General features: G+C 40.4%; 1 protein-coding gene across 2 annotated transcripts in view; it reads left to right on the top strand.

The window, feature by feature from the left end:
* The window catches only part of EIPR1 (EARP complex and GARP complex interacting protein 1), a 190,128-nt gene that overhangs the window by 115,017 nt on the left and 60,288 nt on the right, over positions 1-14,823 (top strand). The window contains exon 4 of one of the 2 annotated variants that reach the window (XM_049902784.1): positions 7,825-7,981. The exons of the other annotated variant lie outside the window; for it this stretch is intronic. Within the exon in view, the coding sequence (XP_049758741.1) occupies positions 7,825-7,981 (157 nt within the window). The remainder of the gene's footprint in view (positions 1-7,824; positions 7,982-14,823) is intronic. 2 annotated transcript variants of the gene reach the window in all.

Below are 14,823 nucleotides of genomic sequence, written 5' to 3'. Positions count from 1 at the left end.
TTGTTTGTTCCAATCTGTCTTGCCAGTGGGAGCCTCTTTTTGGCTCCTCGGCTCTTTTGACATATCCCAATAGTGTTTGATAGCTTTCTTGTTTTTTGTACACTGGAAACTCTTCGTTCAGTTATTCAGTTCTTACCAGGAATGCAAGGATGGTTCAACATTAGAAAATCATCAACTTAATCCACCTCATAAATAGGACAGAAGAAAAGAATCACATGATCATCTCAGTCAATTCAGAAAAGACATTTGATAAAGACACCCATTCCTGATAAAAACTCTCAATGAAATAGGAATAAAAGGGCAATTCCTCAACATAATAAAGGGCATCTGACAAAACCTTGGTGGTGTAGTGGTTAAGAACTGCGGCTACTAACCTAAAGGTTGGCAGTTTGAATCTACTAGTTGCCCCTTGGAAACTCTGTGTGGCATTTACTCTGTCCTGTAGGGTCACTATGAGTTGGAATCGACTCGACAGCAATGGGTCATACAAAACCAACAGCCAACATCATTCTTAATGAAAAGAGGCTGAATACATTCCCTCTGAGAATGGGAACAAGACAAGGATGCACTTTATCACCACTCCTATTTAGCATTGTGCTGGAAGTCCTAGTTAGAGCAATAAGGCAAGAAAAAGAAATAAGGGGCATCCAAATTGAAAAGAAAGAAGTAAAACTCACTTTTCGCAGATGATATGATCCTATACATAGTGAACCCCAAAGATTCCACAAGAAGACTACTGCAACTAAAAGAAAGAGTCAGTAGAATAGCAGGGTACAAAATCAACATATAAAAATCAATTGGTTTCCTATATACCAATAATGAGAACTTCAAAAATGGAATCAGGAAAATAATACCACTTACAATAGCCCCTAAAAAGAAAAAATACTTAGGAATGAATCTAACCAGGGATGTAAAAGAACTCTACAAAGAAAACTACAAAACACTATTGCAAGAAACCAAGAGATCTGCATAAATGGAAAAAGCATACCATGTACATGGATAAGAAGACTCAAGATTTTGAAGATGTCAATACTACCCAAAGCAATCTACAGATATAATGCAGTTCTGATCCAAATACTAACAGCATTTTTTAATGAGATGGAAAAACTAATCACAAATTTTATAAGGAAAGAAGCCCCTAATAAGCAAAGCATTACTGAAGAAAAAGAACAAAGTAGGAGGCCTCACACTACCTGATCTCAGAACCTACTGTACAGCCATGGTAGTCAAAACAGTCTGATACTGGTACAACGACAGGCACATAGACCAATGGAACAGAATCGAGAACCCAGATGTAAATACATCCATCTGTGGTTAGCTGATCTTTGTCAAAGGACCAAAATCCATTAAATGGGGAAAAGACAGTCTTTTTTTTTTTTTTTAATTTTTTTTGTGCTTTAAGTGAAAGTTTACAAATCAAGTCAGTCTCTCACACAAAAACTTACATACACCTTGCTACATACTCCGAATTGCTCTCCCCCTAATGAGACAGCCCACTCCCTCCCCCCCACTCTCTCTTTTCGTGTCCATTCTATCAGCTTCTAGCCTCCTCTACTCTCTCATCTCCCCTCCAGACACAACATGCCAACATAGTCTCAAGGGTCCACCTGATCCAAGAAGCTCATTCCTCACCAGCATCCCTCTCCATCCCATTGTCCAGTACAATCCCTGTCTGAAGAATTGGCTTTGGGAATGGTTCCTGTCCTGAGCCAACAAAAGGTCTGGGGCCGTGGCCACCGGGATCCTTCTAGTCCCATTCAGACCATTAAGTCTGGTCTTTTTACAAGAATTTGGGGTCTGCATCCCACTGCTGTCCTGCTCCCTCAGGGTTTCTCTTTTGTATTCCCTGTCAGGGCAGTCATCGGTTGTAGCCGGGCACCATCTAGTTCTTCTGATCTCAGGCTGTTGTGTAGTCTCTGGTTTATGTGGTCCTTTCAAGACAGTCTTTGTAACAAATGATGCTGGCAAAACTGGATGTCCATCTGGGAAAAAAATGACACAAAATACATACCTCAAACTAAACACAAAAACTAACTCAAAATGGACCAAAGACCTAAATAGAAAGCCTAAAACAATAAAGATCATGGAGGAAAAAATGGGGATAATGCTAGGGACACTACTACATGGCATAAATTCAATATAAACAATAGCTAACACAACCAACAACACACAAGCTCCAGAGGATAAGCTAGATAACTGGAGTCTTCTAAAAATTAAACACTTTTGCTCATCAAAAGACTTCACCAAAAGTGTAAAAAGAGAACCTACAGACGGGGAAAAAAATTGTGACTATTACAAATCAGACAAAGATCTAATCTCTAAAGTCTACAAGAAAATCCAACACCTCTACAACAAAAAGACAAATAATTAAAAAATAGGCAAAGGAAATGAACAGACACTTCACCAAGGAAGACATTCAAGCGGCCAACAGACACATTAGGAAATGCTCACAATCTCTAGCGGTCAGAGAAATACAAATCAAAACCACAATGAGATACCGTCTCACCCTGGCATTACTGGCACGAATCAATAAAACAGAAAATAACAAATGTCGGAGAGTATGCGAGGAGATCGGAACTCTTAGGCACTGCTGGTGGGAATGCAAAATGATACAATCTTGTGGGAAAATTATATGGCACTACATGAAAAAAAAGAAAGCTACAAATAGAAATACTATTTGATCCAGCAATCCCACTCCTAGGAATGTATCCTAGAGAAATAAGAGTCGTCACACGAATAGACGTATATACACCCATGTTCAATTGCAGCATTGTTCACAGTAGCTGAAAGATGGAAACAACCTAGATGCCCAGCAACAGATGAACTGTTAAACAAACTGTGGTACATACACACAATGGAGTATTACAGAATGCTAAAGAACAATGACGGATCTGCAAAACATCTAACAACATGGATGAATCTGGAGGGCATCATGCTGAGTGAAATAAGTCAATCACAAAAAGACAAATATTGTATGAGACAAATATTATAAAAATTCATGAAAAGGTTTACACACAGAGAGAAACAAACAGTCTTTGATGGTTATGAGGGAGGGGAGAAAAAGTCCCTAACTAGTAGTAGAAAAGTGTTAACTTTGACGAAGGGATCCAGACAACACACAATGTAGGGGAAGTCGGCACAACTTGACCAAGGTAAAGTCATAGAAGCTTCCTAGATACACCCAAACAGCCTTGGGAACCCCATGGGGCAGTTCTCTGTCCTGTAGGGTCACTATGAGTCAGAATTAACTTGAAGGCAATGGGTATGGCAAAGCTGTAAATGCATATTGTTTTTCTCTGCAAACCGTTCTTGTCCTGTTTTTGATTAGGATAGAAAGAAAGCAATTATGAGGTCAGTGTCTACATATCTGGTACCCAAAGTCATGTTAATCTTCTCTAACAGAGATTTCACATCTGGCACTGCAGCTGCTATCAGGGCTGCTACTTTTGTTGAGTTTATGGTAGTCTCCAGTTATTCTCCAGGATCTGTTGACTTTCTGCAGAGGTCAGAATGGTGAATTAAACAAATTCTTAGTATCCTTGATCCTTAAGGGAGGCACATGAGTTCACCATCCCTCTGACGGGATGGGGTTAGTGGAAGGGAGTGGGTGGCAGCTTCAGAGGCTTCCATGTAGCCTTTCCTCTAACCCCACAAGCTACAAACCCAACGTGGAAGTAACATCAACTTTCTGTATGTCAATCCCATTATGCATTCACCATGGGAATGAACACTGGGTGGGTCTGTAGACCCAACGGATCTACTGTAAGCCAGACTTTGGCTGGGACTTCATTTATTATCTGGCCCCCTTATGTTCTCGCTCTAACAGGGGACGTGATGACACTTTGTGTCTCTTTTTTCAATGGGCTATATGTCTTGATGCTGGCTCAGATCCAGAACTGAGTAAAAGATCATGACTGTTCTGAGGTGACTTGCCTCAGCCTCCTGCTCTGTATGTATATTTGTACATATGTATTATATATAGGTTTTTTAAAATTATATATGTATGTCAGCATCTAAATATCTCTCTGTATCTATATGGAAGGAACCCTGGTGGCACAATGGGTAAAGTGCTTGCGTACTAACCAGAAGGTCAGCGGTTCAAACCAACCAGCAGCTCTGAGAGAGGAAAGACCTTGCGATCTGCACCTGTAAAGATTACAGTCTTGGAAACCCTATGGGCAGTTCTACTCTGTCCTAGGGTCGCTATGTGTCGGAGTCAACTTGACAGCACACAACATCAGCGTACCTATATGCCAGGCAGTGCTACTGAATAGTACCCTATTCCATTGGTTTATTTAAAATTTCTTGTCTTGTCTTTCCAAGTAGCTTTATTGCTCCAAGGATTGCCATCTTCTATTAAGCATCTTCACAACTCTCTGCTAGTTGAGCTTCCTTGGCTGGGACTCGGGCTTTGCTGGTCATTACGATAATTGCTTAGGGTCACTATGAGTTGCAATTGACTCAGTGACAGTGGGTTTGGTGTTTTGGCTTAACTTCTGGCAGTTAAAAACCATCACCAGGCCTATATTACTTTGGGCCAGATTTAACTGTTGGAAGTAGGGGGCTGTCACAAAGCTTATTATTAACTAATCAAACCATGTGACAACCTCTCCTAAGAGTGGGATGGTCATCAGAAAGTGAATATTCAGCTGCCAAAGTGTTTGTACTATTTCAATCTTTCCAGCAATGTATGTATGAGAGTTCCAGTCACTCTACATCTTTGCCAATACTTGGTATTGCTGGTCCTTTAAAAATTTAGTCATTCTAATTGGTGTGTATTGTATCTTATTTTAGTTTTATTTTGCATTTTTTCTGTTGGTAATAATGTTGAGCATCTTCCCATGTGACTGATTACCATTTATATACTTTTGTGAAGTATCTGATCCAATCTTCTGCTCATTTTTAAAAATTGAGTGTTTTGTCTTATTAAGTTGTAAGAATTGCTTATATATTCTAGATGTATATTGTGGGATATCTTTTTTATGAATATTTTCTCCAAGTTTTGTTTCATTTTTTTAACCATGTCTTTCCAAGAGCAGAAGTTTTTAATTTTGATGAAGCCCAATTAATTGTGTATTTTGGTGAATAGAAATTTTAATTTTAAAGTAGTCTAATTTATCAGTCTTTTAAGATTAGTGGTTTTTTCTGCCCTGCTTAAGAATTCTTTCCCTGTTCAAAGGTCATGAGGATCTTCTAATGTGTATTCTGGAAAATAATTGTATTATTTTAGAAAAGAATTTCATATTTAGATCTTTGGTCTGTCTAGAAGTGATTTTTAAGTATGTTGTGAGGTAGGATTCAGGATTCATTTTTTAAAAAATTATGGGTATCCAGTTGATCCAGCATCATTTACTGAAAAGACTACCTTTGTCCACTATGCTGCAGTGGCATTTTTGTTGTAAAGCAGCTGACCATTTTAGCAAGGGTCTGTTTTTGAATTCTATTCTCTCTCTACTGGAGCACTGGTGGCACAGTGGTTAACAGCTCCACCGCTGACCAAAAAGTCTGCAGTTCGAATACATTCGCTGCTCCTTGGATGCCCTGTTGGACAGTTCTACTTCCTCCTCTAGGATGGCTATGAGTTGGAATCGACTTGATGGCAACAGGTTTACTCCCTCTGGGCTTCTTATCTATCTTTGTACTTTATAAAACTAAATGGATATCTGGTAGTATAAATTATCCAGTTTTGTCTTCTTTATGACTCTGGGCTATCTGGGCTGTTTGCGTTTCTATATAAAGCTTAGGACGTTAGAAACAGCTTGTTGAGTGCTATTAAAAAAATAAAATAGCCTCCTGGAAGTTGATAGGAGCCCTGGTTGCCCAGTGGTTAAAGATTAGCCATTTGAACCTGCCAGCCGCTCCGCAGGAGAAAGATGTGGCAGCTGCTTCCATAAAGATTTACAGCCTTGGAAACCCTGTGGGGCAGTTCTACTCCGTCCTGTAGTGTCACTATGAGTTGGAATCGACTTGACGGCAACAAGTTTGGTTTGGTTTTTGGAACTTTGATTGGTATTCATGGATTCCTTATAATATTGAATTTTCCAACCCATGAACATGGTATATCCCTCCATTTATTTAGGCCTGTAATTTTTCTCAGCAGTGTGTTTTTATTTTATCATATACAGGCATTTGCATCTTTAGTTAGAGTTGTTCCTTAGTCTTTGATTTTTAAATGTTATTATAAATATCATTTTTCAAATTTCATTTTCTAAGCTTTTGCTGCTAATCTATGGATATATAATTGATTTTTACTAATATGTGTCTATAGATATATCTATCTTCCATCCCTCCCTCCCTCCCTCCCTCCACCCATCCACCCATCCACCCACCCACCCACCCACCCATCCACCCACCCACCCTTTTCCTTTAAACCACAATTCCTTTAGACTCAACAAGATATATAAAATGAATACTACATTTGGCATCAGAAAATCTGGGTTGACATCTCGATCCTTCCACTTATTATTTATTTGATCATGGGTAATAATAGTGATAATAATAATATCCATGAAGCTAGGAATTTTGTCCACTGTGTTCACTGCTGTATTTCTAGGTTGATTAGTTGGTATTTAGGTTGAAGGATCATTGTTGCTAATGAGAAGTGTTAAATTTTTCAGGTGTAATATAGGTCCTTCTCATTTTTATAATGCCATTTTTTTTTCTTAGTTAATATATAGGAAAGTGTTCTTTCTTATTCTAATGTAATTCTGCATTTGCTACCAATTAATGATTTAATGTTGAAACCTGTTTATTGTTCTACCATCATTTATTAAAGGTCATCTGTAAAGGGCATGGTGTTTAGCACATATACAGTTTAGCATTGAATGGAAAGCAAGTTTTGAAAGGATTTATATTTCAGAGTTTCTGATTACATTTTTGTCTCATAGTGTTAAATCGGATTTTTAAAAAAAATTTTTGTATTAAGTATTTTTCTTAGAGGAGCACAGACCTATAGCCCAGCACATTTCCTGAAAACAAGTGATGCCGTATGACTTTAGTGTCTTAGTCCACACAGTAACTTTTCAAGGTGCTGCAAGAATGCAGACTCATGGAGAACTTAAAAATAAGGAACGTCAGGCCTCTGAGAGAAAGGCAGGATACTGAGTAGCCAACACCAGGAACACATAAGTCTGGACCCTATTGTTATAAAAAAAAAATAAGAGAAGCTATATTGTTGATGTGGTTGGGAAGGTAATGGAGAGTGACAACGCCAGGCACTGGACCTCCTCTGTCTGGTGTGCCCAGGCGGAGGTGGCCAGTAAAACCCATATGGACTTCAGCTTGTTACCCCTCTGAACACTTTTACCTTCTGGTTCCCAAACACTTACCACCATAAGTAAACTGAGGTACAGTAATACTAATGACAGTATTTCCATGTGGAATATTTTTCAGTGTATTTAATGTCTGTGTAAGAGGATCTAATAAAGCGACGAGAAAAAAAAATCCACTTAATGTCAGTCTTAGAAAGAAAGGCGCCACGCACTCGGTAATTATATCTCCAGCCCTCCATTTTGCACCCTTTTTGAAGAACCGTTGAAGAAGAACGGAAGAAAATCGATTTTGAGGAAATTAAATTTTCTTATGAAACAGAATGATGGTTTTTAAAACAAGGGAAAAGTGGGTTAAATATATGCTAATTACAAAGCTGTGCCTTGTTCTGCTTGCCGACTCCGGGTCTGTGCCTTTTCTCTCCACTGCCTGCAATTTTAAATATTTTAAAGAGCAGATGTGCCCTGCTTATGGATTTTGTGTAAACGTTGCTGCGCTGTGTACAGACTGTGGGCCGCATACCATGCTCTGTTGACATTATCCTCTGTTGCTTAGCTTCAGACAGTAAAGTCCTGACATGTGCGGCTGTGTGGAGGATGCCGAAGGAATTGGAATCAGGCAGTCATGAATCCCCTGATGATTCATCAAGCACCACGCAGACCCTGGAGCTACTCTGTCACCTTGACAACACAGCCCATGGCAACATGGCCTGGTAGGATTCTGCATATTTTATACACCCAGAACAAGCCTGAAGGTTAGACGGGTACTCGAGTTTCATACAAAATTTTATATTGCAGAAGCTACATTACACACTTTTAAAAACTTCGTTCTTTTAAAAAAAAAAAAAATGGTACAAATTGATTCCTGCCCCCCAGTCCCAGTTGTTCCCTAGATTAGAAACATTTATGGAAATCCTACCCCAGACATTGTCGGAGAGCCTGCGTCCTGTTCTTTTTCCTTTTCATCTAAAGTCAGCATTGTACACAGTTACCTGACGTAATAATAAAACAAGTCAGTCACTGTACAGCATTTAATTTTTATATTGCTTTTTAACTTCGAAAATATGCTTTCATTCAGAAATCTTACACGTGAATTTTTTCTTTTTTATTCATGACTTCGGGTTAAAGGCTTGTAATTTCTTTTTTTCTGTGAACTAAATATGAATACACTGTGTGCCCGCTCATGGCATATCCCCAAGTACTCCATGTCTTCATTCTCGTATTATTTTCCCCCATCTGTCATATCGAGTACCCAGGGACTGAGAGATGTGAAAACCCTTCATTATGCGCTCCCTGGCCAGTTGCTGTATGAGTGTTGGGACAGACGATTTTGTGACATCCATCTACCAGGCAGCTACTTGGTAGGCACCAAGAGACCCCCCTCGGAGCACTGGTACACGTGACCGCTGAGATAACTGAAGCCTAGGTAAATTTACAAAGCCATGTTTTCTGAAAGGGACTCCGGGAGCATAGTATTGCTATGGTGTGTAGAAATATGAAAATGGTACCACTCCTGTTTGTGTGTGTGTGTGTGTGTATGAGACATCCTCTGTGTCATCTTTTCTGTCTTAGTCAACTCTACCCGTTCAGTTTCACTCGGTAGTGTTCATTAAGCATCTGCTCTTTCTGCCACACTCTAGGGATAGCAAGGTGAGCGGGTTGGGGGGCCGGGCCTCAGAGACTCGTAGTCTCTGAGGGAGACCAACAGTGTAAACATCTAACTGTGATACAGGACATGCTGTGGTATATACTGAAATCATTGCGGACTCTGTGCCGTGGGCCCCAGAGGAAGAAGCGATTAACGTTTACTAGAGGAGTTGAGGAGGGATTCACTTTGCGGGTAACATCTGGAGCTGGCACGTGAAGAGAGGTTCAGGCTTCCATCGTCAGGATTTGGGTGTTGAAGTAGTAAAGGACAGCAGTGTTTCAGGGAAAACCCAGTTTGTGGCTCTGGAGTGCATTTTATGTCCTAGTTTGTGATAGATTTTATTTTGTAATTATTATGCTATCACCAGGGCAATATTATTTCTCCTTACAGAGGTGTGTTGAATATTAAAATCAGCAACCAGTCTTGAAGAATAAGGTTCTTGAAGGCACATGGGAAACCCTAACGCCTGCAGGAGGTATTGCCTAGACTGTGTCTCTTTACTGCTGGAGTGCAGAATGGCGTTGGTTTTCAAAGTCGCCATCTCTGTGCAGATTAAACATCACCATTAAGATTTCCGGAGCCCTGGTGACACAGGGGTTAAGAACTCAGCTGCTAACCAAAAGGTCAGCAGTTCGAATCTACCAGCTGCTTCTTGGAAACCCTGTGGGGCAGTTCTGCTCTGTCCTAAAGGGTTGCTATGAGTTGGAACCGACTCGACAGCCATGGGTTTTGGTTTGGTTTATTAAGATTTCCACATTTCAGACAATAACCACATTTTCCCAGCCAACAAATGGTGTGCGTGTGTGTGTGTTTTCCAGGAGATATGCCAGTCACAGGGGGAACAGACATGCATGAGACAGAGTCCAGGTCCCCAGTCAGTTTGGTGAGATTGACATATACAGAAAACGTCAGTGTCGTGTGGCAGGTGCCAAGTTAGAGGTCAGCTCAGAGAACAGAGTCTGGCCCTGCCTGGGGATCAGGAGCTAAGCGAGGGGCTGTCAGACTGCTGCCCGCAGCTTCCCCCCTTGGTTCAAATACTCTATAAAATATACCATCCAGAAAAGTGTGCCACCTATCCATGTATGTGTCATAGGGAAATGAATATTAAGTTAACATGTTAAATCTGGATCATGCATACACACATATGAAAGAAAAACTTGCAATGAAGTAATTGCTGATATTTTAACCCACCCCAATTAAACTGTGCTTCACAATTCATCCTGGAATGCTACTTATTTTTATTTTTCTGCCATTATTCGAAGAGTTTCATGAATTCTGTTTTTGTTATCCAATAAATTGTTACATATCCTTTTTTAAATTTTTTTTACCTGGAGATAATTATAAATTCACATGCAGTTGTAATAGAGAATACAGAGAGGTCCTATACTCCCTTCAGTTCCCCGCCGTGGTAACATCTTGCATAACTATAATACAACAGGAAGTTGACATCAGTACAGTCCACCTGTTGTTGTTAGTTTCAGTGGCATCAGTTCCAACTCATAGGGACCCCAGGTGTGTAGAGTAGAACTGCTCCACGGGGTTTTTGAAGCTGTGACCTTTGAGAAGTATGTTGCCTCTTTTTTGAGCCCAGGCAGAGCAGACGTCTCTGGGTGGTTTGGAACTGCCAGTCTCTTGGTTAGTAGTCTAGCACGTAACCATTTGTGCTACCTAGGGCTCCTACCTTGTTCAGATTTCACCAGGTTTACATGCACTAATGAGTGTATATTTAGTTCTATGCCATTTTATCACATGTGTAGATTCATGTAACCACCACCACAGTCAAGATATAGAACAGTTTCATCACGAGGCTTCCTCGAACTACCCTTTTATAAAAAACCAAAACAACCCGTTGACCGTCGAGTCTATTTCAACTCATAGCGACCCTATAGGATAGAGCAGAACTGCCCCATAGGGTTTCCAAAGAGCTCAGGGGGGATTCGAGCTGCTGACCTTTTGGTTGGCAGCCAAGCTCTTAACCACTGTGCCACCAGGGCTCCACCCTTTTATAGCCACAGCCTATTTACTCTTCACCTCCGTGTCCCTAACCCCTGCCGACCACTAATCCGGTCTTTATCTTATTATCTTGTCATGTTGAGAATGTATGTAAATGGAATTATATACTTTGTAACCTTTGATACTGACTTCACTCAGCCTAATTTCCTGGAGAATCCAAGTCGTCGCCTCTATCAGTAGTTCCCGCTTATTGCTGAGTAGTATTGCCTGTTGTGGATATACTTCAGTTGCTTAACCATTCACCTGTTGAAAGACATTTGAGTTTTTCTCAGTTTTCAGCTATTATGAATAAAGCTGCAATGTACATTAATTTATAGGTTTTTATATGAAAACTTTGGCAGCCTAGTGGTTAACTGCTATGGCTGCTAACCAAGAGGTCTGCAGTTCGAATCCGCCAGGCGATCCTTGGAAACCCTATTGGGGAGTTCTACTCTGTCCTATAGGGTCGCTATGAGTCGGAATCGACTCGACGGTATTGGGGTTTTTTTGGGATATGAACATAAGTTTTTATCTCTTTTGGATAAAAACCCAAGAATGCAAATGCTGGATTGTATGATAAGTAAATGTTTAGCTGTCAGAAGTTGGCATATTCTTTTCTGGAGTGGCTACACCATCTTACATTCCCATCAATAAAACACGAGCGATACCATCTCTCTGGGTCTTCATCAGCATTTGATGTTGTCATGCACATTCTTTGAAGTATCTCTGGCAACGTCAAAGTGAATTATTAGACATGGAATGTGAGTTTTGGAAATTTTAGTCTGGTGAATACAATTGTGTTCAAGGATGCTGTTTTGGATCGAAATCAAGGGGATCAATGATGTTTTGGGTTTGTTTGGTTTTCTTTTTGACTTGTCATTTGGCCCTGAGAGCAGCTCCAGAATGGAACTCCCAAACATATGCCGAACAATGGCACCGTTGCAAACGTCTGGCAGCATCTGAGAATGCAGTACCTATCCCCAGGCTCCAGAGTTGTTACTTCTCCTGGTATGTCTCAGTGACCATGGTGCATAGCAGTTATCACTGTGTGACATTACATTAGCTATCTTTATGCTTATGTGTTTATTTTCCGCCTTTAGACTGTAAAGCTTCCTAAGGGCAGGGACTTGGTCAAGTTCAATGTTGTATTCTCAGCACCAAAAACTGTGCCTAGCACAAAGTAGGCACTCCACATATTAGAATGGAAAATGAATTAATTATAACAACAACAGTAATACTGAGCCATTGCTGGAACGAGGCCCTGTTTTCAGAGCTTTACGTGTGTTAACTCATTTATTTCTCACAATAATGCTGTCAAGTAGGTACTGTTATTATCCCTATTGTACAGATAACATAACTGAGGCCCAGAGCGATTAAGTAGGATTTGCCCAGGGTTACTCAGCTCCTGAATGGTGTAGCTGGGATTGATATTGAGTCAGTCTGACTTTACAACACCAGAAGCATCTATAGTTGTCTCCCTACAGAATGAATGAAATGAAAAGAGCCATTAAAAAAACAAAAAACGTTGCTGTCGATTCCGACTCGTAGTGACCCTATAGGACAGAGTAGAACTGCCCCATAGAGTTTCCAGGGAGCACCTGGTAGATTCAAACTGCTGACCTTTTGGTTAGCAGAGTAGCTCTTAACTATTACACCATCAGGGTTTCCAAAAGGAGCCATTGTGGGTGATCAAATTGTGATTTGGAAGTTGTTTCAGGTGCTGAGACTATAAACCTAGCTTAATCTGGATAAGTTCTGAGAGTGTTTTTAAGATCTTTAAGCTAGTCCTTTTTGGAAAATAAATAAAAATAATGTTTTATATGAGCATTATTCCTTTTGAAGATAATAAAGCCACCTTGTTTTCTAACATACTTCCTCTTCTCTTGATTGCATCTTCAGTCAGTTTATAGTTATTTATCACAGAAATGATGGGCTACGAGCCAGGAACCATGAGCTCTGATTTCAGATCTTGATTGATTGCTAATTAGCGATCTATCTTCGGGGCAAGTCATTTCTGTTTGGGCCTCAGTTTCCTCTTGTGTAAAATGGGGGTGACTGTGGCTGATTTCTGATGTTCTTTTCAGTTCTAAGTTTATTAAATGTTGTAGCTTCTTCCATTTACTCAGTATATTGCATAACTTTTTTAATGAATCAAATATAACAGGCTCTTTCCACACTGCCTGTGGCATTGAAATAGATGACAAACCAGTTACTCTGGCTGAGAAAGCCTGTCTTAGACAGGAGGAGGAACCTACATAAGATGTGATCATAGAGTGTCCTGGTCAAAAAGGACTTTCGATATTATATAGAGTAATTTCCTCATTGGATTTAGTGAGTTAAGCAGACAGCTGGCTGCTTGAGCAGAACGTACTGAACCCAGGATGGTGCTTTTACTGAATTGTACACATCTGGTATGATGTCTTCAACTATTTTCAGTTTATCTTATCCTATCATATTTTAACATATTTTAGGTTATGTTTGTCAACCGTTTTTACTGTTAAAGAAACTGAGGCTAAAAGAAGTCAATCCCAGTATTACACTTGTAATTGATAACACTTTTTTCACTTTTCAGGAATAGGTAAAGATCTCTTTGAAACTCTTTATATTATATGTGGTTTTTCTTTTTCAAAGAATTAGGTTTCTCCCTGAATCAGTTTGATGATAGCTGAATGCATTTTATCAATAGATACAATGTATGTATTATATTGTGTGTGGTTTTTTTTCTTCAGAGAATTAGATTTCTCCTTGAATCAGTTGATTAAACTGTTAGCTGAATACATTTATCAATAGATACAACGTATATACTGATAGTGACCGCTGATCATTGACTGCAGACTGACCGAATTCTTCATATTTCCTGGCAGTTTGCGCCTACCTATCTAAAGCTTATTGGAGCCCTGGTGGCGCAGTGGTTAAGAGCTCAGCTTCTAACCAAAAGGTTGGCAGTTCAAATCCATCAGCTGCTCCTTAGAAACCCCATGGGGGCAGTTCTACTGTGTCCTATAGGGTAGCTACGAGCCGGAATCAACAACGGAATTGCTATGAGTTGGAATCAACTCAATGGCAACGGGCTATGTAATGCTTACACCAGCATCTTTTGGGGCCCTGATAAAGGGGAGATTTCCTGGAACTCTACAGGTAAGCGCAGGAAGAAGGTAATTATTTTCTGAGAGTATCGCTCTCTTGTGTCGGCTCACTGTGAAGGTGTGATGTTGAGTGTCGGCAATGCATCATTATTGCTTTTGGCTGGATGTCTCATTGGCCACAACAGGGTAATTTGATGCTTCTCCGTCTCTTCCTGATGATAAAGAGGCTCCCCAGCTGTGAAAAGGCATGTACTTAGCTGTAGATGACTGCTGTCCTGACAGCTAGTGGAAGCCAAGTCAAAATCACGGAAGCCTCAGTGTGTTCTTGTTGTGCCCCATTTCCCAAGTGGTGCTTCAAGAGTAGTCATACAAATCGCCTTGTGTCTCGGAGGGTGAAAATTTCCTTTAAAGGAGAAGTTACTAAAAACCAGTCATCAGAAGCTTTCTAGGGGTGGGAGTAAAGTTAATGACAGTCAGCTGCACCTTCCTCCCAGCTCACATCGCCATGATCGAGAATACAAGGAGCCCACGTTGTGCTGGAATTAAGCTGTCCTGTGGTCACCACACCACGTGTTTCTCTTGATGGCATTCCGAATGCCCGTGGCACTTCTACCCAGTGACCCAGCTCACCTTCGTTTCCTTAGCCAACTTGTGGGGGAAAAGTACCCTTTCAGCGGAGGTGGAGGTAAATATCACACCGAAATGCCAGACAGGCCGAGGCTGTTTAGGAATATTTGAAAAGCTGGATGTACATGTTTAGATTACTATTAGAGGGAAGAAAAAGGGCACAAGCACGAGGTTGAGATTGGAGGGGAAGATAAAGAAAAGC

Source organism: Elephas maximus, chromosome 12, assembly GCF_024166365.1.
Source record: "Elephas maximus indicus isolate mEleMax1 chromosome 12, mEleMax1 primary haplotype, whole genome shotgun sequence".
NCBI lineage: Eukaryota > Metazoa > Chordata > Mammalia > Proboscidea > Elephantidae > Elephas > Elephas maximus.
This window is presented reverse-complemented; position numbering and strand designations above follow the sequence as displayed.